Genomic DNA, 26,139 nt, shown 5'->3' with positions numbered 1-26,139 from the left:
CATTACACCAGCTCAGAAGCAGCAAGCACAGGTGGAGACAGCACACACAGGATTGCATTTTTATGTCAACAGATTCAGTTCCCTTGAAGTTTTACCAGTTCCCAAATGAAATGCAACCAGAACAAGTCTGTGTTTCTCGCTGCCACACAGCTGGACTGTCCCTGTTTGAAAAGCCAAAGCTCCAGCTGTCTCTGAAGCATGTGAGGTAACTCCTCTCACTAGGAAATTTGGGGCCTTCCTGCTGACCACAGGCTTCCTCTACATACGGTGCCACTGCAGTACCTTCCCTCAGCAAATAGGAGGTTCCTCCACTGCCTTTAAAAACTTTCCAAGAATTATGGGCCAGATTCCTGGAAAAGATGTTATTTCAAGAAAAATTAGGCTTGGAAGAGACAGATTTTTTTAAAAAAGCAAAAGCTTCACTCCAGGGAGCATGTTTTCTCAGACCACAGCTCTGGCTGTGCCACAATGCCTCATTCCCTTTAGGCTATGCTTTCTGGTGCTGTGGTATGTCACAACCTCCAATAGATCTTCCTTACAGTGGAGGAAACTGCCTTTTTCCCACACCCTTCGCATTATAAGGAGAAGTGCCCAAGTGGGGTGAGGTTGCTGTGGCCAGCTGTAGATGACCATCCAGCTACTCTCTCCTCCCCCTCTACAGGATTGGTGGGGGAGGGAGGAGCAAATAAGATGAAAAGCTTGTGGGTTCAGATAAGACAGGGAGGTTGCTTACTAATAGTCATCTGGGTAAAATTAATGTATTACCAATTAAAATTGAGTTGAATGCTGACAAACTGACACAACCTAAACCACTTTCCCCTAAACCACTTACCTCATTCTTCCAAGGTTTGGCTTCACTCCTTCATTCTTGACCCTTGTCCCTCCTCCCTGCTCCAAATGGTGTAGGGTGAGGTTCTTTTCAGTCTGTAGCAGCTCCTCTCTGCAGCTCCTTCCTCCTCAAACTCCCTTGTCTGTCCTTCCCATGCTCCAGCATGGGCTCTCCACAAGCTGCAATTCCCTCAGGGCATGTTCTCTTACTCCACCATGTGGTCCTCCTTGGCTGCGGTGTGGGCATCTGCTCTGGTGCCTGGAGCACCTCCTCCCCTTCTTCTCTCACCTTGGGGCCTGCAGGATTGTTATTCACGCTTTTGTCCTCACTGTCTCTGTGCCAGGCAGTGTTTTGCCCTTCTTAAATATACTTTCCCTGTGGCCCCAACAGCTGCTTTTTGCCAGGACACAGAGCAGGACACCAGGGAGTCCCAGTGCTGGGCCCAACTAACTGTAGAAGCTGGCAGTGCTGGGCCTTCAAGCAACTCCCAGACCTCCATGCCACTCCTAACAGCAAAATCACACCAGGGCCGTATTCCACTAACAAAGGCCCTCTTCCAGTTTCTAGCTTAAGTTTATTCTTGGCTAGCTTATACCCATTTGGTTTGTGTCAGCACAATTAAAATAGCTTGTTTTTCCTCATTCTCTTTGCTGTCATACCTGTGTAGGCTGTGATTACATTCCTTCTCAGCTTTGGTCTTGCCACACTCATGCAAGGCTTCTTCATTTCTCTGACCATACCAGTAACTCTTCTGTACAGTTGACCTTTTAGAATCCTTTTTTTTTTGGGAGAGCAGGTGACCACAGTGGAGGAAAAATGTGTATTCATCGAAAAGATGAAATATTCCTCTTTCTACTGACACCATCTGATTAGCAAATAAGTGGTTTTTTTTTAACCTCTCCTCATAGTAGCAGCTCTAAGTTGTTTAACAGATGACCCTCAAATGTCTTTCCTTTCTCCTCTTCACTCATTTCCAACTAAAACTTCCATGGAAACAGCTGGAATTCTGTTACCATTGCCCATTGGGCCTATTTCTCTTACTCCAGCCATCAAAGTCACCAGGTTGTTGCTGTAGTATGTCATTGTCCTTGGCACTGCCAGAGCTTCCTACTGTTGCCACCTGCAAACATCACCACTACTTTTTATACCAAGGTCATTATCAAAAACATTAATAAGGCTGGAAGCATTGAGACAAATAATTTTCTCCTCAGTTCAACTACTGCTTGTCCATAGATCCTGTTGCTGAGCACCACACCCTCCACTTTAGATAGTAATTTCCAAGGTGAAAAGCAGTACCTATTCCAGATGGATGGAACATACATTTCCTTTGTCTATAGGGTGTTTTTTATTAAACAAAATAGTTTCATAAAATACAAGTAAGTAAAGACAAATATAGGTGAGTCAGGTACGATCACCTCCAGCAAAATTATTACATTTCCCCCCATTTTCAGTTAACTTCCATGTACTCAACCACTCTTGCCATTTATTCTGAAACCTTTCATCATACTGAGACCAGACTACCAAGCCTACCAGTTGCCAGGTACAACTTTTTACTTTCTTCCTATAGAAAAGATAGCATCTACATTACATTTCATCCTTGAAACACAAGTCATGTAATGCTTTTTCCTTCTCTGTTGCATCCCAGATTGACTGACTTAAGCAAAACAGACCTTTTTTTTTTTCAACTGGACTTTTGTTACTCATTTTCCCTCTTTCTATTTAAGATGACTTTAGCATTTTTGACTTCAAATATAATGCTTCTGCTAGTCATGTCATGGGAGCTCCTGAGGACTCTAGCTTCCCCTGGTCATCCAAATTTGCTCTACTAAAATGGAGAAACATACAGATGTCATTTTGTATATCCATCTATTTAAAATACATTGAGAGTTGAAAATTGTCTTCAAGTTTGCTTTTTAAACCAGTTCTTTCAACATCCTATGATTACAACTAATTGCCTTTGCTGGTTCAGTATTCCTAGCAAGAGGGTGACAATGAAGATGGAAGATAGTCTTCTGTACCAACACCACTCTCAGCAGCATTTCTCTAACAAGAGATCTCACTGTTTTCATCACCCCCTGCACTGCTTCAAGGGGATTCCCAGCAGAACTCACACTGTCAAAGTAATTTGGCCTCCAATTTTATTTATACTTTTCTTCACTGCCTAAGCTTACTTTTACATGTTTTTTAAATAATGCACACCTTTTAACAATATTTATTCCAGTCTCATACAACACACACACACACATTTCTACCAACTTACACATCAAGACAGCTACCAAATGTCAAAGGTACAGGCAACAGGCCCCAGACAGCTCTCCATTAGGTTTGGGGCTTGGTGGGGGGGGAGGTGTTGCCCCAGTTTTGGTGGCAGAAGTCCTACCAGAAGCTTCATCACTTACTTAGTTTCTGCCTTGCATTAAGTAAAATACACAATCAACCACTAAGTCTTCCTGGATTTCCAGAAGTGTTCTCTGTGGTTCCACTGCCCTCTGCCCACTCTGGAATCCCAGTGTCTGGGAATCCCAGCCCCAGGGGTGGCTTCCACATCCGTGACACAGCACTCGGCCTCTTCACAACAGGACTGCTGGGAGAAAAGCTTCACTCTGGGCATTTGAGCTTACCTATCCCCTTCACAGCTTAATGGAAGCATTCACCTCCCCCTCTATCACTCAGGCTCTCTGACCCGAGTACAGAAAGGATTGGTCAGCTCCTGGCCCACATGAGACCTTAACAGTTTGGTCACTCACTCTTTGCAGAGATACTTAAGTGTTTAATTCTCCTCAGACGACTTCACATGAAACCTCTCCATCACGTCTGCAGCTTTCTTTCAATCCTTCAGCTTTTACAACCCAAAAAAGGCCTTTTGGATTACTCTCTTATAACCCCAAGCACCGATCACAGTCTTATCTATTAGGAAAACTGCAGGTGAGGGAGGAATCCAAGCAATATAAAGGCTGCTACCCATCCCAGGTCAAGTAATGTACTGGAAGCTGAGTCAGGTAGGCAGACTCAAGGCTCCTGCCTCAGCCCATCAGTCTGGTTGTCAGTGATGCCTCATCTACAGCTCTCAGACACTTTTCTGTTGCTGCTGAGACTGTGGAAGAGTAACCAGGAGCTGTAATCTTCTGCCTGCAGATGTGAACACTACTGGTAGCATACATCTCAACACCACATCTCCTGCCAGTTTTGGACAAAGTCACTGTGTCTACATGGTGGCAAACTATGACAAGGCCATCACATCTTGTCACCGTGTGCCACCAAAAGACTGTGAAGTGCAGCCACCCATATCTCTGCTGGCTCACCAGGGAAGGACAGGTTGGTGCTATGGCTTCTGCCTTTTAGGTACTCCCTGTACATTTGGTTTATCACCCAAAGAACTGCACCTTACTGAGCCTCATTTAGAAAACTGCTCAATTTTGCATGCTCAGGAGATGAATCTGTCTTAGCAGCCAACTTGGGGATTTAGAGCTCCCTCCCAGAGGAGAACAGGATAGCATGAACCCTCTGAGCCTTCCACACAAAACCCATTTCCCTGGTCTCAGTTTCTTGTTTTAAGAGCCTGCAAGTGAGAAGACAGACAGCTACATCCATCACCCAAACTATCTGGGCCTGTTGCAATGCAATGATTAAACACTGAAATAGCAGAAGGCTCAGAAACTATCAATTAAGGGCATGGGGAGCTCTAAGGATATCCCCACAAAGCTCCCCTTCTGGAGAGAGTATTATTCCCACTGTATAGATAGGACAGCTGAGGCAGAAAGTTTCTTTAGGCTATGTTAAGCTTTGATCCTGGCACTCATCACCTTGGAGCCATTTGGGCTGCTCTGCATTCAGTGAGTCAGTAATCCCAGTAGGAGGTTTAACCCATAACATGGACAAGTACTTCTACAGCCAGGCAAGACAACAGCGTTCAGTAACAGCCAAAGGTTTCTGTAAGGAATTTGTTACTCAGTCTCCGGTAGGGTAAATTTCTCTGAGTATCTGCAGCTGTCCTTCCTTCCTGACAGCTCCTTCTTGGCCTGACATAGGATGGGATGATTCATTAAAGTTGTACAAACCCACTAGAATTCAGGCAGAGATCATCAAAAGTGTTTTAATTGATTAAACCATGTCAAACATTAACAACATAGGTGTATTCAGATGAGCCAAGGGTTTATTTCTAGCACATTTAGACAGCCTATTTTGAACATTATAGCTGCTGTACTGAGCTATGTAAAGACTCTGCAAACCAGTACCTAGAAATGAAGACATACACACAAGCTTTGATAATGTAAACATAACAGACACTGTCTCCTTCAAAACAAGGAATGAAAACCCACAAGGCTAGTAGAACTTATTAATTCCCTAAGAGATGTGCAAAAATTTTTCTTAAAGATTTAATTTATAAAGAAATTAAACATGTTAAAACTGGCATTTATATAAATATCAAAAAAACAAAACAGTTAAACTTGAGCAATGACCAGCAGAACGTCTTGCACAATTCAACTCTTCAGGCCTTAATGAATAAAAGATTCACAAGCTGAACTCCACCACGGTAGATACCAGAATCCCAGCAACAGATACTGGCTGCTAACCTCTCATATGTGCAAGACCACATTTTACAAGAAGTAGTAACTTTAACAAGCACTCAAATCAACTCCTGGGATAACACACCAAAACATTACCTTACAAAACACAACTCATGTTACAGAAAAACATTTCCAGCACATTTCGGTAACATTTACAAAACATTAGGTATGACTTGGATTGTTTAATTTTGCTTGTTTGGGGGAAAAAAACCCAACAAACCACCACATTTGTATTAGGCACATTTGAAAATTAACATTTGCTACATAAAGAACAGTACAGATACCAACTTAAATACAGACAATCCCATCAGAAAAGCCTCTTTCTGTCTTTGTTTGCAAATACACCTACAGATACCTCACAGACTTACACGGTAGCTCCTAAAATGTGGATATGGTGAGAACACTTGAAATTCTGCCAGTTTCCATATTAAAAAAAAACCACTCTTCATTTAGCATTTAAGAATCCTCAGAAACAAGAGATTAAAAAAAAAAAAAAGAGAGAGAAAAGAAAAGATGGGTCCACCCTGTATATACTCTAAACCTTAGAGAAAATCTTTAAGTCTTACTGGACTGTGTAAGTGCCAATTAATTTTACATTAGTGACACACTTCAAATAAAAAAATAAGATTTATTAAAAATGTAAAATAACTTTCCCATCTGGTTTGTGGCTGTTTAATCAGTTAAAGCCAAAAATACAAAACTGAGCGGGCCGTTTCCAATCTCGCTGTATCACGCTGGAGGTACGTGGCACCGTGTGTTGCACACAGAACAGCAAAACCATCAATGGATTCCTCTAAATGACTTTCTAATCAAAAGTCAGTCAACTGAAACGTCGAAACATACCTTAATTTTTCATTTTAAACCAGTAATAAGCTTTGGGCCCTGCTTTTCAATTTAAGGCATGTGTGTTTCTCTACCGAAACCAGCGTCGTACAAATTACCTCTACAATCACATGCAAAATCTACAGTAAAAAAAATGGAGGTTTAGATTACAGTGTTTTCAAATTGTGAATCGTAATTCAGCACCTATCATATTGACTAGTAAGGCAACAGCAGTGTCAGATACTACGATAAGACTCCCTTCCACAGTCTATAGCAGGGTCAGTGACAGCCCAGAATTATTTTTTTAACCTACTCTTATGTTCTGTATACGGTTTCTAGGGTGTTTGCACTGGTTAAGTCCTACATAAATCACACTATTCTAGGCAGGAATAGTTACAGTAGCCATTAGAGTATTAGTGCACAAGTCTTATTGTGCTTACAATCAGATGATTTTGTTGTTGGGGTTATCAACATGGTTTTTCAGTTTGGTCTTCAATCCTTCCTTTGTTTCCTTTGTTTCACATTGTTCTCAAGGGAAGAAAAGCTGTTTGTGTACCCGTTCACAGTGGCCGTAGAGCCGTTCTGATACTCTTTCCTCCTCGAGGATGCCTTCTTGTTGTAAGTCTGGAATATATGGGAAGACACATGGTTTTGCTTAAAGAAGTATAAATAACCGCTACCTCACAGTAACTCACAACAGTAAACTTGCACCCATCATTTTTAATGACCCTGTGCTGGTGGCAGAGTCTAACAAGCTCTACCATTTCTTGCGTGTGAGGCTATACTATGCCTTTCATTCATCACAGCAGAAGAATCAGTTCACTAGAAAACAAAAAGGCTTGGTAGTATGATGTACAGTGTTATGTTAGCAATAAGTTAGAAATGAGGGAAGCAGTTTTAAGAACAGACTAAGGCATAAGAATATCCTCAAAAGGACAAGTGAGGAAGGAGGTTTGAGGTACTGCAGGTGACAGTGCTTCAAACAAAGCCAGAACAAGAAATGGGTAAACAAGAATAGTGAGAGAAGTTGAGACAGAAATGTGAAAGGCATTTGCACTGGTCAACACTGGAAGCAAAAACTAACAGGATGAGGAAGGCCTGAAACACCAAAAAAATTTACAGACAGCATAAAGTAAAAAATACACAAAGAATTACGTCTTTGTCAGCAGGGCTCAGCTGCCTGACAAGAGCATGTTTCCTGTAATATGTATGTGTGAAAAAGTTGTACCTGTTAAAAGCTAAAGTATGAGTAAAACTGATGAAGTCAAGTAATATTTGGAATATGCTCTCGTGTTTAATTAGCACATTCACATGCAGCGAGTGATATGAACCACGGGACAGATCTGAAGAAGTACCAGAAGACCAGATAGGGAAGCCTGCTACATTTCCCCTCATGAATCATTCTTATCAGGCCAAAAATGCTCAAACCTTTCAAGAGATATTTAAAATATATAAAAGAGTTTGCTTGTTTGGGGGCAGTAGGCTGGGCTGGTCTGATTTTCTGAAGATGGGTACATCTTTGCCCACACACTGATTACGAGCTCCTCAGAACAACACATATGGAGTCTGGATCTGTTCAGACATGAAATCAGTTTTGTAGGAACACAACTCAAAATGCTGATTTTTCCATATGAAAATAGAAACAAATGTCTGTAAAGGTAAGCTGAAACCAGACTTCTGTTTGTGGGAGTTTGGGAAGTTTCCCTGGACATAAAGCAAGCATCTCCCTCCGTAAGAGCAGCAATGAACAACTGCTTTGGGTGCTTCGCAGGCTTCTGTTTCATTTCAGATTGGAAAGCTGTTTCTTACACAAATCTCTTCCTCTCCCTCCCCTGCAGTTGAAATTGTATTAGTAAAACACTTTTTTGTGCCACTCAGCTTTAATAATTCTGAATTACAGACACAAAACATCAGAAGATTTGAAATTGGAGGGCAGAACAAGAAGTATGGTACTTTAAGAATGTGTATGCATGTTACCCAAGGATAGCAAAAGCACATTTCAAGCTCTCTTTCTGTACACAGCTTCCCAATGAGATGCAGCCAGCATGATGCTGGCATGCCAGAGAGTCGACAGTAATTGCTTTTACCTGAATATAGAAATTTGTGAAGAGGATAATCAAAGAAATCATATAAGAAATCTGGAAATACAGCCAGCCCTGAGGAAACGCACATGGCCAGACAACACCACAGCTGGTCTGGAAGATTGTCAGGACAAATTGAGTCTGGGGAGACACAAAAAAAGAGAAATGGAGCACATTAATGCAAGGAGGACAAAAGAACCATTAGTGACCAAAATCTCATTAGTTATTTCCAAAACAAGATAAAACTATGTAATACTGTGTGTCTGACAAGTTTATCTTCTCTGCCTTACTAACAGTGTAAACCCGAGTTACCAGGCATTCATGTTGTGGTATTCTGTTATTTAAGTGTTTCTATTTGACAAATACTGTTCTGTTTCAGAGCATTAGAGTAACTTATATATAACTAATTTATAAATATACTAAGGAACAAAGATTACCTTCTTCCTAGTGAGAGCTCATTGGGATTTGACTCTACCATCCTAACAGAGCAGATCTGCATCTTACCATTTCAGCTGGAAAAATTTGGGGTCACTGGGTCTATATATGGTCTCCTACAGACAAGGAGTGTCTGACCGGGCTCCAGTGAAAGAATTTTTGGGGTAGAGGCTGCAGGGAAGCTGGGGAGGCAGGGAAGAGAACCAGAGTTCAATTATCTTCAAGTCTCTCTTTTGGAAAAACAGAGTTTGAGCTTAAGCAATGCAGAGGGCCTTAGGCAAAATTAATCCTTACATGAAAGCTACCAGATTAGGGAATGTTTATTTAAAAAGGGAGAGGAGAGACTGTTGTGCTCTGTTCTGCTATTTTGCTGCCCTAATAACTAGGCATAGAGAGCAGGCAGGGAAGTGAAAGCAGCTATGACAATAGCCAGGGGAACCACCAAAGCACTGAGGCCCTGTTGCACCCACAACCAAGATGAAGAACAGAGCCTAAATCTGGAAGGAAAAAACCCAATGCCCGAAAGCATGCCCCACTCCCCCAGCCAATGATCCTCACTGTTACAATACTTGGCCATCCTTCAGGAAGGAAGAGAGCTAAAAAAAACAACAACAAAAAGATTTTGAGAATCAACACTCAGAATTGCTGGCAGCAAATGTTATTAATCATCACCAGCAAATGTTATTAAACCTATTCAGAGCTCTGAGAGGGTGCTAAGGGAGGGAGTGGGGGAAGATGACAAAGAAAGTCTATCTCTAGGCTTCAGTTTCCCTGCCTACGAAATGGGGAAGTTAGAACACCTATGCATGTTTCCTTGTGGTGTTCTGACATGTTATACACACTGAAACCTGGTTCTCATGCAGTATCACTACAGCATGTGCCACATTGCTTAATTTCATTGCTTTTTTTCACCTCCAGTACACAGCATTTGGGCTTCATCACTGTATACACAGGAAACAATACGAATGGATGCAAGGAGTCCAACATAGAATTACAAGAGAAAAAAATCTGCCTATTTAAAGTACAGAGGGAGACCAGAAATATTGAACAGTTTTTAATAAACCATTTGCAACTACATGGAAAAGTGAGACAGAAAAGCCATTGTCCTGCAGGACTAGAATGAAGGGCCTTGTTAGTTGTAGACTGCACCGCACTCTGTTTCTGGTCTGTCACCTCAACGTCAGCCTGAGCAACCAAGCGCAGAGAAGAACACACTAGCTCAAGTGGGCTTGGAAGAAAAGCTCCCTTCTCCCTGGCTAGCAAGTCCTAGAAAATCCAGCACTGCAGCTCCCAAATACATCTAGTCATACAAAATGGGGAGGGGAGAAAGGTCCCACTGATCTCAGCTCTGATTTGTGTAGTCTCCAGTCTCTGGCTCCCCATCATCCTGAAAACAGAGCAATCAGAGGTGCAGAAGCCAGATTTCTCAGGTGATTTAGGCACTTAGAGATATAAAAGGTACCAGCCCTCATTTGCCCTTCTTCTATCACCTGCCAAAATTTTCAAACTCCGTAAAGAGAAGAGGACCTCATCAAGAGCACATGAGCCTGCTGAAGCACTGAAGACCTCATCACTCACCAGCTGCCCCTGAGTGATGTACTTCTTCCACCATAGATAAGGACGCATTGCTGGAATGGCAGACAATCCGTAGTAGGAGTACATGAGGACATGGATAAAGCTGTTCAGTGTGGCACCAAAGTAAGCTTAAAAAAGGGCAAAGGAAAAAAAAAAGGACACTGCATTACCAGGAACATGCTGTTTCATGGAACCTACAAAAATAACAAGTTCAAAAAGTTACTATTTAAAATATGATTTCTCTTAGAAGAAAGGCAAGAGACCTTCTTCGTCCTCCCCTCCTGATTTTTCTTCTGCTCACCAAGAAAGCAGCTGAACTGCTTTGCAGGTGTGCACTTTGTATACCAGCCTTCTTGTTTTGTTTCCTCGATTTATTCTTTTTCACCTCTACATTATGACTTCTCAAAGGAACTGAGGAAGCTGACAGAAAGGAGACAGGTAAACATGCCCACCAATCGATACCTTCACCCATCTAATTTTAGGCTTATTTCACTTCCTTCCAGGCAGAAGCCTATTTCGTCATTTATAAACAAAAGCAACAGATCTCTTCATAAACTGCAAGTCAGCCACTTCACTTGTCCCTGTTTACAGCATCTTTAGTCATTAAAAAAACTTTTAGTTTAACATTAAAATGCACGGAACTGTGATGACCAAGCACAACATAAAGCTTGGAAAGGAAGAAGAAAAACACATCACTAGAAATAGCACTAAAGTATTTTCAAGACCACATAAACACAAGACAGACTCTTAAGTATCTGCACTTTTGACTGTTGTATAAACAGGGGCTGACTTCCCTGGAGGAGAATGTGGTTCCAGAGACACACTTTTTATAAGTTCAGCATTACTCACTGTTGTGCCAACAACACGACACAAATATGAGTTTCTATGTTGCTTGGCTCAGAAAGCAGACTCCTGAGCAACTTAGCCTCTTGGTCTGCACCACCAGCAGTTCACATCCACTGGGCTGGAAAAGCTTTCCTGTGGATGAATGTTCAACAAAGCCACTATCTAGAAGGTGCACATCTGAACCACAACAAAGCAATGCTAACGCAGTTAGGAAACTAGATGCTAGTTAAAAGCAAAGAAATTAAAGAACCAATGCAGAATTGCCAGAGGTTATCAGGATTTAGATGAGATGTGGAAATCTTCCACTTAAGATGTATTTGGTCAAGTTCATTAGCGCTTGGGGCACAAGATTTTAATTGAAATTATTTGTTATGGCGAGTGGTATAACGAGATTAAATTACAAAAGATCTCAACAGATGTTACAAGATACAAGCACAGGAGCTGCTGTTAGCCATCTTGCAACTGAAACAAACTTCTGGTGCAGACTTTACAAAGAGCATTGTTTCATTAGAGGGTCTGCAACCACCACAAAAAAAGAGAGACAACCAGGCTGACAGGTACTGGACCTGGACTACAGCAGCTGATAATTATGGTAGTTGCAATTCAGCAAAGTAGCTTAAGATGGGACAGAGCAAATCCTGCAGCTAATGTTTGGTTTGAAAAAAAAACCCAAAAGGAGACTCTTGTTGCAAGTGTTTCTCGCATAAGCCAGTACTTACAGTGACCACAAGGCACCCAGTTCATAACAAACCACCAAATGTTCAGCATTGTTGCATGGTGGTAGACGTGCAGAACAGTGATCTGATGATTATTTTTCCGCAAAATGAAAAAGAAGGTATCCATGAACTCAATGAGTTTGGAGAAGTAGTACCACCAGAGGACACGTATGATCTAGAAAGGAGGAAATGAGTTTTAGAAGCATTGCACATTGTGGCAGCTTTCAACCCACTTGCTATCTAAGTAACTAAGATCCAGATTCTGGACCGCACAATTTGCTTTGAGGGCACTGCTGAGATCTTCTATAGTGCTTCTGCCTCAGGTATCTCCACAGATCTAGGTACCAGCCCATAGCAACAGCTGAAAATGGGATGACAAAGACTGCTTTATGAGGCTACTGCTGTTCAACTGGGCTGTCCTGGGAGAAACGAAAAAAATAATTAACCAGAATTGGTCCCACAGTGATCTCTGTAGAGGAGAGAAGAAGAAATCGTCACCATATCTCGGAGAAGGGGAGTCGCTTCACACAGTGGTTGGATACAGTATGAACACCAAGTCCTTGTTTTTTGACCCAGGAATACTTGAAATTTACAGATAATTACTCACTGAAATATGAACCATTAATATGTTGTAGATTAACTATTACGATTGACACTGCCTTGTCTATTGCATTGTAAGAGGAGGAACAAGGCACACCAACCCTCCCCTCGCATGTAAGCGGACAATGTGAAATGTTGTTAGCTATTAACCTCGACTGCATTACCTTCATATCAGCTTCTCCTCCACTGTGTGTATCCTGACAGAAGAAATTGTATCCTCCTTCCCATACTCCCGTCACCAGCTGAGAAGATCAAAGAACAGAGCGTTACGTGGGGACACGGCTGCAGCCCAAGGCACATGTAAACCCCCACAGCGGCTCTGCTGGGACAGCTGCTGCTGAGGGGGCCATGAGCACCCCAGTGCGGCAGCAGGTGCAAATTCAAGCTCCAAGCAGTCACTAAATCATGGAGGGTGGTGAATTAACAACATCTTCCAATGGGGGTAGATGAGAATAAAAACAGGAGGCAGCACCTTATGCCCACTTATCCCACACAGTATGTAAGTTTTCCACAGTAATACTCCAGACAAATTCTTAAGAAATACCTCTCCTTCTTGGAGGTGAATGACCAAAATAAAAGTAAATATATTTTTCCTCTGATCACTTTTGGAAAGAAAAGTTATCTTTTTAAGCAATTTGATCCACAGAGATCTGACTACAGTTTTTTTAACCATGTAACAGAGCAAGTCTTCCAACTGACTATCCTGAAGAACTAACAAATGACATTTTACTGCACTGCGATTCTTCAAGATCTTTTAAAATAACTCACTCATCCCCAGTGCCTTACATCCTTCCCAGTGGAAATGACTTCCTCCACAGGACAGGGCACTGCCTGCTTGACTTCCTGGCATAACAAACAACACCTCAACCCACCATGGAATTATTTTTAAGAGTAACAACCAGCTATTAGTCATGAGAGGCTGATGAGGAGCCCATTGCCAAGGGGCTGGCTGAAATGTCCGGAGAAGCAAGAGGCAAGCTGGATGTCCACATACCATTCTTTCAGGGGTGGGAGATGGAGGGGATGGTTGAAGGTGGGACAGGAGGAAGGAGCTGGTGCAAAGACAGGAGCAAGCGCCCCTTCAATGTCACAACAGAAGAGATCACTGGATGGTTTAGAAACATGTTTTTCCTCTTGGGAATACCATGAGGAGAGGAGTAACAAATTTAGATGATTCCCAAGTGAAAAAAAAGAATTGCTAGGTATCCCAAAAAAGCATTTTAAAGGCAGAGACAGATACCTTGCATAAGCAAGTTGTCTGCTTTGGCCTTATCTATGCTCGTACAGAAAACACCAAAACACCTTTGCAAAGCCATAGTGGAAAACTCTGTACCGTAAGTCACTTAAAATGATCACTGATTAAAGGATTACAATAACTGGTATGATCAAACGCTGCTCAGAATTGTGAATGGGAAGCAAATTCTATAAGGCACAATAAAGATCATCACTTAAATGATCTACCTTCCTCTAATGTTATTTCTTTCATGCCTCATTCCCCCCCACATTAGCTTTTAAAATACGCAGTCAGCCTAGGTAAGTATTTTTGACCTTGTGAAATAGATAGAATTATTGCCACTATTTAGGGAAAAATAAAGAGACATCTATTTATATAACATATAGACTTGGGATTATCTTGTGTATTAAGAGACAAATCGATACCACCCTGCCACAGTGAGAGCAGGGCACATCAACAGCAGACCCAAGCAATTTCTCTATCCAAGCATCAAAGAGAAGGTAGCCATGGGAGGACTCTTCTGCCCACTGAAAGGCAGGCATGGCTGTGCAAAGCACACCAGTTTAAAAGTGGTACCCTGCTAAAGGCCCAGCCACGTCCTGGAGCAGGCCCAGAACCAAACTGCGCTTAGGGTACTGAGGCAAAGCCTGTGTGGCTTTGCCAGTGCCCGCCAGTCCCTCAGACAGAATACCACATTGTGCTGTGATCATGTTGTTAAGAGCTTACAGATGTTTTCATACAGTTCTCATAGCTCAAGGAAGTGTTAGGGATAATCACAATGTTTATATTGTAATTAATCCAAACGGCATCCATCACCAATGCTGCAGTCCATAAGCTTCTCCCAAGCAAAGGCTATGTACCGAAACCCAAGATGCTCCTCTGCCAGCAATGAGGGTTTATTACCTAAAGTGTAATGCAAGCAATGGTGTCTGGATGGATCCCACCTCTCTGAAGGGCAAACACATCACTGTGGCTATAGTTAGCTTCAGCTAAATCCAACTACTCCCTTGCTTCCAGAAGAGCACAGAATAATAAGCTAGGAGCTGTAATATTCTCACAACCACAGGTGTTTAAGCAATAGAAGCAAAGCAGGATTTGCAGGAAATGGTAACATATTTTATCATATAGTCAGGACAGTTAGAAAGTCATTTAATCCCTCTCTTTCCAGAAGGAACTAAAAGGTGAAAGGCTGCTACCAGTGCCCACAAACTGCTGCTGCTGCTGCCCACAAACCTTGCTCGGTGCAACACACAACACATAGATAATACTTTCTCTTCCTGACTTAGCCAGCTGCTCCTTTGCCCGACACCATTATTTCTTGCACCTACAGTACTTTCAACAATTGCTGGATGGCTTCAAAAACCAAAACCAACGGGTCACTCAGAGACTTGACCATAACTGGTTCCCAAATGGCTCTGTTATGCATGGGGCTGGGCGGACAGCCCCAGGGAGCTGCTTACGTGCCACCTGGAATGCAATAAACCGAGGTGTCATAAACTGCCAGATAGTGCATTTAAGTCATTGTTTGCGTTTGCTGTGGTCTGCTTCCAGGATGGCTGGAGTTTCTGGCCTCTCCTTACAGCTACTGTACAGCAGGTCTCAACTTGCTCAGCAACGGGCTGGTGGCTCCTCAGCCACCTCAGGCTTCAGACAACCTTTCCCTGTCTGCTGTCTCTAGGATGTCCTTCATCTTCAGGCTGGCAGAAGCCCAGGCTTGCTGATCCACAACCACAGGCATATCTTCTCTCGAGAAATTAACCTGTCCAGAAAAGGCTAATTATCATCATTTTCATTAGAGCATGTGATTTTTAAATGACACAAAGAGACAGCTCCTTCATAAGCCAATTAAAATGGTACTCAAAGTCAATGTTAAGTCCCTTGCTCAGGGAAAAGCCCCGCAGCTTGAAGTTGCTTTTGTGCTCAAGCACTTTGTACTTTTCCCCTGCATGGAATTTTTCTTTTTTTGTATTCCTTTCATTTTGCAATTCTGTTGCTGAATTCTAAAAAAGCACATACCAAAGCATTTTAAAATCAACTCTGCTACCAAAATAAACCACCACACTAACACTGGTTTGACTGGTCTGTAGGAGAGGTTATACTGGGGAGGACTTTGTTTTCTCCTGATAAAACCAACGCCTGAGACTCACTGGAGAGGGGCAGATAAGGGCCCCAGCACTGCATCACACTGTCAAGGCGTGATGGGTTTATGTACTTCAAAACCAGAGCTAGATTAGAGTGAAACAAAACAGGTTCACATGTCTGATCAAAGAAAGCAAATGCCTGTAGAGATATAAAACTTTGACATAAATGTGGTCACCTCAGGACAGAGATAAGGGCTGCAGGACTTGCAGGGAAAGAAAGGGGAGAGGAAAGAGCAGCCTGGCAGCAAGCTGCCACCCAAGGCTCATATGCCATCCTACTTCTTCATGGAGTCCCCTCCTTCCTCATGCAAGCTCTTAGGATGCTTTCCCTACAGCATATACCACATCTCCCTCATCAGGAACATCTGAGACTTTCTTCTCAGGCAAATTCAGTAGGAAATGAATTTTTCCAATGAAGGAAAAACAGAGTGAAGAGATCACTTAAGAAAGTGAACCTCTATCACTGACCAGTTTTTTCAAATGGAAATCCAGAGCACTTGGCTAGTTTTGCTAACACACTCAAAATAAAACAGGTCTGTGTGCAGTGGGTACCTGAGACTCTCTCTTCTTTGCCCAATTACATCAAGACTTGAGTAGAGACACATGGGTCCTCATAGCATTGCAAGACAGCTTGGCTCATGATCCTGGCGCAGAGCAGTAACACAGGTAGAATGGTGCTGCGTATGTTGCTCTAACTGCTCCTGGGGTTCTCGCAGACACAGTCACACCAGACAGCAGGCAACTAACCATATGGTATAAGCCCTCTGCCAGCCACCTCACTATGCAGCTTCCCCATCATGCAGCCAGCCACCTTTTGCTGCCCCTGCTCAAGACAAGGGTATTACTGTCCCTGAAATTCCAAGCACTGTCAGTTTATACAGAATAAAACACTGTTGTTTGCTTCTAATGAGTATCCCCTCTTCCTGAAATCTGGGAATGACAGGTCAGCCTAGGTCTGCCTTGCCTTTTATATTGTCTGGGATGAGAACAGTTCATCACCCTGTTCTCTTAGTACCAGAACCCATCTTGGTCACTAAATGCCCAAATAAATAATTTATAGCAAGTACACACAGAAATTACCATCTTAGGAATTCCAAATGAGAGGTGTAAGATTTCTGGTGATTTAAAAATAAGGTTACATTATATTTGGTCAGTAGACCAAATGGTGCAAGCACACAATAACTAGAATTCTTCAAATGCTACAAGGCAATTTTTCCCCCCCTCCACATTACTGCACATAAACTTGAATATGTTAAGGTCAGAAAACCAAGCAGATCATCTTTCTCATCCTAGTTGGGAGGATGTCTCACTTGAACATCTTGTTTTGGTCATATAATATTTAAACTGAGCTGTGATGCTATGAATCATGACCTGAACCACTCCAGCTATAACTCAGGAAAAACTCCAAAGCAGGGTTTCAGGTGTATCATAAGCAAGCTATTAAAGCAGCTTATTTTCAGACAGGCTATTAATGTTCATATGTGGTGATGTTTTATGACTTTCCTCAAACTAGGACTGAAAAAAAGGTTAATCCATCTGAAACTCAGAGCGGCAACAAGGAAGTGAGCAGGGAGTTACATTTCTCTTTTGAATGCTGCTCTCCACCATTTTATCTTAAAAGTGATTCTTTGTACTATAAAGCGCTACTGATGTACGGCTAATCCTTCAAAGCCAGATTTCCATGCGTGATGTACTCTGAGCAGGGGTATGGCCTGCTTTGCACTGACTAGGGTAACTGTGGAGTCACTAACACCAGAGAAGGTACCTGGAGGTGCGGAAAGCTGTTTTTTTTCCCCTATCACCTGGCCCTTTCATTCCCTCCTTGAAACTATCAAGCAGCACATCAGCACAGCTCTCTACTTGGCAGCATTTCTGCAGGGTCGGTCCCTTGTTGCAGAGCAAGCTGGACATGAAGACAGGCAGTGTAAGTGCTGTCAAACACATTTCATTGCAACTACTATGAGTTTAACAGTTTTCACAATACTTGTGTATTCCCATTGATAAAGAGAAGGTATATTTACAACAATGCCAATGAACACTTCCATATAGGTAATGTTACATTAAGAGCAATATTCACTTTGACGTAAAGTGTCTCACTATATAGAAAGGAAGAACTTTAACAGTCTCTGTATTTTAGTTTTCTCACTCCTTCACAATAGAAATGCTATTCAGATGGTTACAAGTATGAGGACTACTTCAGCGTACAATAGAATGTTTTCTCTTGGTAACTAGTTAGTAAGAAAAAGGCATTTATATGATCAACAGTTCAGATCTTTTCTATTGTTTAAAATAATCAGCTGGTTTTGTAACATGGCAGAAAGTTACAGTGATTTTCACTTGGAAACTATGAGTATCGTTTCAAATACATAAGGAAAAATGGCAATTCTGAGAGTTTTATCCACACTTGGTACAAATGAAGAAAACTCTGCAAACCCTCAATAGCATAACTGGAGGTTAAACCAATTATATAATTATAAATAATATCTGTATAAAATAATGCAGATGTTCTACATGAAGTCCACAGCAACACTACTACAAATTTAAACAGATCAACACACATTTTTTTCTGGAGTATAACATTCTGACAGAGAGGTTAGAAATATAAGCACATCAAGAATACAAGTTGTTCCATGTACCTATTGAATCCAAAACTGCTCCCCTCAAAGAATTAAGTATCAAAGTTCTTAATAACCCAACTCAGGAATTTTTTACTTAGGCCATCTGCTACATGAGAGAAACAACATTAAAATTAAATAAGTTCATGTCTCAACACTCACCTTATAAAATACTACAGACGTAACTCTAAACTTAAAGGAGAATTACAGCTTGCAAATACTTCTAAGTAAATGCCAAAAAAACCCAAATCCAACCTTCCCCCCCAAAAGAAGATAGTAGTAGTTTTAGCTTTAACTTGTAATTGCATGTTGAAAATGAAATCTCTCCTTACAGAATGGAGAAACGTTTTTGGTCAAAAGCAAGCCAAAGTATTCTGTACATTAAAGCCACACAGTCATTTTCTGACCACATTCTTATTTTCACTCCCCTAGTTCTTCATTTTCACTTCAATAAAAAAACATACAATTCTGGGTGAAAGCAGCTAAAGTGGTCTTTGGGAAGTGGAAAACTTTATATTGCCTAAACGTTTGTTTTGTTAGGAAAGAAAGTAAACCCATAGAAAGATCAATTTAGTTTGAAATACATTTTTATGTTCAGATTTTAACTTCCAAGAAACAGATGAATCACAACGGCGCTGATGTAATTGTTTTGGCACAACTAAGAAGACACAGAAGAAAGTTTACTACTGCAAGTTTACTGAAATAGATGTGAAGAGTGTGTGAATGATTAAACATGTTAAAAAAAACCATGTTTTGCGCTCCAGATCAAGCCGTAGTTCTGCTATGAAGTGCTTTGTACAATTCACCAGCACAACCATATTGAGCATGACTTCTAGGCAAGGAGAAGTTACTAAAGGAGTAGCCAGGTTCATGCTGAAAGACCAGGCCTTTCACTTGCACTGCGTGAGAGAAGTGCATTTGAAACATTGCTAGCCAAGGTCAGCATAGATGCTTCAGGCAAGGTTTGTTTCGCACCATCCTTAGATAACATTGCAACTACCATATTCTCCCCTGAGAAGTGACACTGAAGAATGGTTGCAATATTTCTGTAGGTGTTTCCCCAGGTTTAGGAGGGCTGTCCCCAGAGATCATTTTAAACATAAACCAGTATAATTAAAACACATACTGCAAAATAACCCAACCCCTTTTCTCCTACCTCATAAAACATATACAGAGAGAGCAGTGTAAGTCCAAGGTTGTAGACAACTAGAATTCCCCTGCATGAGAACGGTTGCTTATTGCGCATGTACTTTGGTCCTAGCCATACGATTAGTAAGTACAAGACTGAGAAGATGAAGGTAGGTGTGTAGTTCTCCAGAAGAAGCCATCCTTTTACTCTAGGGTCTGAAACAAACAAAAACCATGTACTTAGATTTTATAAGGGGAAGAGATGAATGCATCCAAAAAAAAGTTGTACTCAAAATGCTTCTAGCGACTGGATACTCAAGAAAGATAAAGGCAGAGTAGCAAGCTGTTCTATTAAGGGCCACACTGCTAATTACAACCGATCTTTGCAAACAAAAAAGTTTTAGTTATACAGTTGTTTAAAGAAACCAAAAATAGTTATTTTCCTGAAGCAAAAAATATTCTTAAATTATTACTACTATTACTTTTATATTCTCATCACCATTCAGAATTGTCGTCCATCTTGACTGCCACAGATGAACTTAAATGAGAAAGAAAATCTTCAACAACCCTCTCCTTTTTATTCTCTCAAACCAACATTTACAATAGCACACACCTTATTTCCTTACAGAGACAGCAAAGCTAAGAGTGAAGCAGATGCCTTTGTACTTATTGGTGGATGATCCTGATACTTCTTTTCAAATCAATACTAATCCAATTAGACTTACATATGTGATACTCAAAAGGATTAAATTTTGGAGTTCTTGTATGAGCAATGAAGCACAGAGCAGTCAGTCCAGTCTGACTAGTCCAGTTGGTAATGTTGACTGCTCAGGAAAAGCACATAAACCACCCTGAGTGAGAGGATTTCAGGGGAACACTTTGGACAAGGGCACGATCCTTTCCAACTGCAACAGTGGTGTCCATACCCAGCAATAGTACAGTATTTCACTCCTCTCACCAAGGTCTGCCCAAAGGAATGAAATCAAGTTTACCAAACCATAAATGAAAAGTTCAGGTATTGCTGGCATTCACAGCCCTGACTTAATTTTAAAGGAGTCCTATGAGGATCTTGGAATGAGGCCTTAAAATGTAGGCTGGGAAGGAGTTAAGAAAGCTGGAGAAATGTTTGGATTTGCCACCTTTATATTCATTATTTGTAAAATGTGGCAAATATAGGCTGTATACCAGCAAGTGCAATAAGTTCTATTTGAACATCCAGACTAATTAAACTGGGCTTTGTATGAAGAGGGGGGCAACAAGGGCATTGAGCTTCTACAAGCAAGCAGAAAACACACTTAGCAGAAAACACATCTGAGGCTTGTTCCACTTCCTGCGGACTTTGTCCAGCAAGGAAGTGGAATCACCACCAGTATCAGTGGGACTAAGAAAGAGGTGGAAAAGGCACTGCTGAAACGACCAGAAGAAGAAAGCACGCTGCCATGCACACTCCCTACAGCATGCTGACATTTAATGCTCCCTGGTCAAGGACCAAGTGGAACAGGGCCACCCCTACTCTATTGGGAAGCCCTCACCATGAGGTCATGGTCTGTCCTAGTCCTACTGCCTCTCCCAGACTTAACGATGACCTGGATTGTTGTTCTCCATCTGTGGACTTTTTCCCAAGTGAAAAACCTATCAAAACTCACTGTTTCTTTAAAAGAAAAGTTGCAATGAAGCAACCCTTCCTAAAAACAACAGGCTTTTTCATCCAAAAATTCCTTAGCAGCTCTAGTTATGAGACAACTCATTCACGAAGGCTAACGACATGAGCTTAAATGATAATACAAAGAATAGGACCTATGATTGTTATAATGGAAAAATTAGCAGCTCTTCAGTTCAAAAGATTAGAAGCATAGACTAGTCTTTCTTTCTTTCTTACAGAATCACACATTTTGAGGCTTTGAAGATACTAAAGAGTCACCTGTCAAAGTTGTGATGTTAGAAGGAAGCTGTTTCTCATGCTCTAGTATCTGCACTTAAATAATAGTTTTATTCATGTATTCAATTTTTGACAAATCTTACCTCTAGGTCCAAGCCAAACATCAAGGTAGCTATTGATTGTTTTATCCAGAAGTTCCATTCTACAACCTATTGAAATGGAAACAAGGGGAGGCAGTTAGTTCTTCAGCTAATGAAAACAGTTAATTATCTGAATACCATCTCTTAGGGTTAACAGTAAAAATACTAACATGCAATAATTGCAGCTGACATACTGGATATTGCCAGCATATATAAAGTACATAAACCTTATTTAATTTCAGAGAGCCACTGGTGCAATAGCAGTATTTTCTACCAAGGTATTTAATAATGAACCTAGATACACAGAATCTTATAAAATAATGAGTTCAGATTAATCTCAAGTTCTTTTTTGTTCTGTATTTCATAAGTACAAACACAAAATGACATCTTGTTAGATAATTCTGCAAGGAGGAGGAGGATTGGACCTTGAGAAAGCTAGCAACATTGAAATTCTCAAAGAAATACTATGAAGCTCTTTTAACAAAGAGCCTCAAATATCTGGAGATGCTATGTGGGGAGAAAGAGGGAAGGAAAAAAGTGAAAACTAGCTCTGCTATCAGCTCAGATTAACGGCCCATAATCCCAAGATATCAACAGCTACAGAATGACAGAGAGAGCTGCAGAGGCATGGGAGAAAACCTTGCATGAATATCTCCAGTTCTGGAAACTGCTTACTGGCAAGACATTACCAGATAAAACTCATCTAGCATCAGTACAGTAGACTAACTCAAATGTTATATGTCAGGTCTTCACATGGCCAGTATTTATTGACAGCACTCAATATACATTCTGAGGTACACCAGCTGCTGTACCTCCCCCAAGGCTAATGTGGGAAAGAGGCAGCGATGCTTTCCACAAGCAGGGACAACTGTACATGAAGCCAGTCTCAAGAGACGAGGAAGCTGTTCTCGATAAAAAACCCCAAACCAACCAACACAACAACAACAAAACCCTTCCAATTTCCTGTTTTCTACTCAGAACTGTACTGAACTTTCACCAAAATAATTTTAGCCATTTTTAATAGGACAGTTTTCACTTCTCTAGTGGATTTTTAATTTATGTAAGTAAAAGGAATAGTAGGTCTTCTGCTTTTAGTCATCTGGGACTGACATCTTCATTTATTTTGAGTCCAGCACAAAAAGGCAAGCAGGATGCAAAAGACATCCTCTCCTCAGTCCAAGGCCAGACTGGGAACAGCCCAGCACGGCCTCTGACTTCCCATGAGACCAAGAAAATACACTGGGCTCGGTTACATGCATTTACATCATGTGGCCTTCTGCATAAGTCCACGTCCCTCTACTGCAAGGCTCCAGGCAGAAGGCTGCACTCCCAACCCATTGTTTTCTGTGGGGCTTTTGGGGACATGTGCGGGAGACTTTCCCCTCGATGTGTATCAAGTCTCTGTATTGTTTTGGCACAGTACTCCATTCCCTGGAACCTGGTCACCAGGCACAAATGAAAGAGGGTGACTAAAATAACCAGGAATGTTAGAAGTCTTTTGCAGTTCTGATTCATATGGGATTTATTTTCTGACTGAAGCCCAGCCCAAAGAGGCACACACTTCACAACAAGGTGCATTTTTGGGATTACACCACCTCACCAGCTATGACACACAAACTGTGAGCACTTGCATGAACAGCCACAGAGATGATATGCTGGTATCCTAGGAATAATAAAATTTAATGTGCTACCAGAAGCATGAGCTTCAGGAAGACTGTGAGAAATTAATATATCATTTCTAAGGAGGAGAAGGTTATCCAGGGTAAGTTCTTATTTTTATTTTTCTCCCACATCTTTTTTCATCTATCAGCTATTAACTATTTCCAGGAAAAGCACTCCCCAGTGGATAATTCATTTGTTGCTCAAAATCTGCACTTACTCAATTTGTCTGTTGCTCCTTTGATCCAGTACCAATTGATTTAGTTACGCAGCACTGCATCATCCAATAACCCAGCATCTACGTCTGACTTAAACTCTTCTTTTTCCAGAGGAAAAGTTCACATGAGAGAGTTTGTTCCAAAGATAAATGTTTGTTATACACATATATAAAGAAGTTCAATTCAAAACTGACTTGCTATATAGTGTTGTTTGCTGGACACTGAAAATGCAGGTAGGTAAATGAAACAACAATGAATGAAGAAACAAACTCTGCCTAGCAATAGCAAAGACAGCAAGAAATCAAACTTCATGTTCAACCCTTGGAATTGAAAGAAAAAAAAATCATTCCCCAAGAGGTGCAGGCTTTCTGCTAGAGCTCTCAGCTTGCTTAGGCTACTACCCCCCAAAACAGCTCTTTATGCAGCTACCCTAAAACAGCTTTTGGTGCCAGCATTATCAGACAGTAGACTGCAAAAGGCAGAGTGATGGAAGAACTACTCCTGGTGTCAATTTTCAGAATTTGCAGAAAAAGAAGTTGTTTCAAAAGGAACTCATTTGTGTAAGAGAAAAACAGAGGGAAACAATCTGCTTTTGTTCCAGAGGGGGGTCATGTGAAAATGCATCGAGTCTCCTGCCAACAGTCATACAACATTAAACACTGCTTCAACGACAGCAACTACAAGGGTTCTTTTTTAATTAGAATAGTTTCCCAATTCAGTGGAACATCGACTCCCAGAAATATTAAACCAGTGGCCATTTCAAACACTAATTGGCATGTTTCCTAATATTGAAAGTAAGCAAATTCTGCAGCTGATCACATACAGAAGCAGATTACTAGCAACACTCCTTTACCTAGAAGTCATTGCACAGCAAGGCACATTATTGACAGAATCATACAATAGCTTGGGTTGAAGAGGTCCTTTAAAGCTCATCCAGTCCAAATCCCCCTGCAATGCACAGGGACATCTCCCACCAGATTAGGTTGCTTAGAGCCCCATCCAACCTGACTTTGAACGTTTCCAAGGATGAGGCACCTATCACCTCTCTGGGCAACCTTTTCCAATGTTTCACCACCCTCAATGTAAAAAATTTCTTCCTTATTCCTTATATCTGGTATAAATCTACCCCCTTTTAGTTTAAAATCATTGCCCCTTGGCCTGTTGCAACAGGCTCCACTAAAATGTGTGTCCTCATCCTTCTTGCAAGCCCCTTTGAAGTATTTAAAGGCTGCAATAAGGTCTCCTCAGAGCCTTCTCTTTTCCAGGCTGCACAGCCCTAGCTCTCTCAACCCTGTCTTCATCCCTGGACAAGCTTCTTTTGATGCAGCCCAGGACAGATCTGGCCTTTGGGGCAGCAAGCACACATTGCTGACTCATATCCAGCTTTTCATCCTTTTCATCAGGGTTGGTCTCTATCCCTTCATCAGCCAGCCTATATTGCTACCAGGGGTTACCTTGACCCATGTGCAGGACCTTGCACTTGGCCATGTTGAATCATAGAATGGTAGGGTTTGGAAGGGACCTTTAGAGATCATCCAGTCCAACCCAACTGCTAAAGCAGGTTCACCTAGATCAGGTCGCACAGGAATGCATTCAAGTAGGTTTTTAAGACCTCCAGAGAAGGAGACCCCACACCCTCCCTGGGCAGCCTGAGCCAGGGCTCCCTCACCTGAACAGTAAAATAGTTTTCCCTTATGTTTAAATGCAACTTTTATGTTCCAGCTGCATTCCATTACCCTTTGTCCTGTTGCTAGATACAATAGAAAAAAGGGATGACCCAACCTCCTGACACCTACCATTTAGATATTTGCAAATATTAATATCATCTCCCCTCAATCTCCTCAGTCTCTGGACCAAACAGCCCCAGTTCCCGCAGCCTTTTCTCATAAGGAAGATGTTCCAGTCCCCTGATCATCTTGGTGGCCCTGTGCTGGACTCTCTCCAGAAGTTCTCTGTCCCTCTTGAGCTGGGGTAGCCCAGAACTGAACACAGGACTCCAGATGAGGCCTCACCAGGGCTGAGTAGAGGGGCAGCAGAACCTCCCTTGACCTGCTGGTCACACTCTTCTTGATGCATCCCAGGATGCCATTGGCCTTCTTGGGCACATTGCTGGCTCATGGTTAGTTTATTGTCAATCAGGACTCTCAGGTCTCTCTCTGCAGAGCTGCTCTCCAGCAGGTCAACCCCTAGCCTGTACTGGTGCAGGGGTTTTTTCCTCCCCAGGTGCAGGACTCTTCATCTGCATTGTTGAACCTCATGAGGTTCCTCTCTGCCCAACTCTCAAGCCGGTCGAGATCCTGCTGAATGGCAGCAGAGCCTGCTGGGGAATCAGCCAGTCCTCCCAGTTTGGTGTCATCAGCCAACTTGCTGAGGGTACACTCTGTCCCCTCATCCAGGTCGTTGATGAAGATGTTGAACAAGACTGGCCCCAGAAATGATCCCATGGAACTCCACTGGCCACAGGCCTCCAACTTGATTCTGTGCCATTGATCACCACTCTCTGGGCTCTGTCATTCAGCCAGCTCTGGACCTACCTCACTGTCCACTCATCCAAGCCACACTGTCTGAGCTTTCTGATGGGGATATTATGGGAGACAGTGCCAAAAGCCTTGTTGAAGTCAAGGTAGATGACATCCGCTGCTCTCCCCTCATA

At 41.8% G+C, this 26,139-nt stretch overlaps 1 protein-coding gene across 2 annotated transcripts in view; it reads right to left on the bottom strand.

Moving 5' to 3' along the window:
• Nucleotides 1-4,908: 4,908 nt before the first annotated feature.
• The window catches only part of ELOVL5 (ELOVL fatty acid elongase 5), a 38,991-nt gene continuing 17,760 nt past the window's right edge, over nucleotides 4,909-26,139 (bottom strand). For both annotated transcript variants that reach the window (XM_061990423.1, XM_061990424.1), the window contains exons 2-8: nucleotides 21,613-21,678; nucleotides 19,619-19,806; nucleotides 12,637-12,714; nucleotides 11,876-12,047; nucleotides 10,314-10,438; nucleotides 8,307-8,441; nucleotides 4,909-6,843 (exon numbers count right to left, since the gene is read on the bottom strand). In XM_061990423.1, the coding sequence (XP_061846407.1) occupies nucleotides 6,712-6,843; nucleotides 8,307-8,441; nucleotides 10,314-10,438; nucleotides 11,876-12,047; nucleotides 12,637-12,714; nucleotides 19,619-19,806; nucleotides 21,613-21,670 (888 nt within the window). In that variant the 5' untranslated portion in view covers nucleotides 21,671-21,678 and the 3' untranslated portion in view covers nucleotides 4,909-6,711. The remainder of the gene's footprint in view (nucleotides 6,844-8,306; nucleotides 8,442-10,313; nucleotides 10,439-11,875; nucleotides 12,048-12,636; nucleotides 12,715-19,618; nucleotides 19,807-21,612; nucleotides 21,679-26,139) is intronic.

This window comes from Colius striatus, chromosome 2 (assembly GCF_028858725.1).
Source record: "Colius striatus isolate bColStr4 chromosome 2, bColStr4.1.hap1, whole genome shotgun sequence".
In the NCBI taxonomy this organism is placed as follows: domain Eukaryota; kingdom Metazoa; phylum Chordata; class Aves; order Coliiformes; family Coliidae; genus Colius; species Colius striatus.
This window is presented reverse-complemented; position numbering and strand designations above follow the sequence as displayed.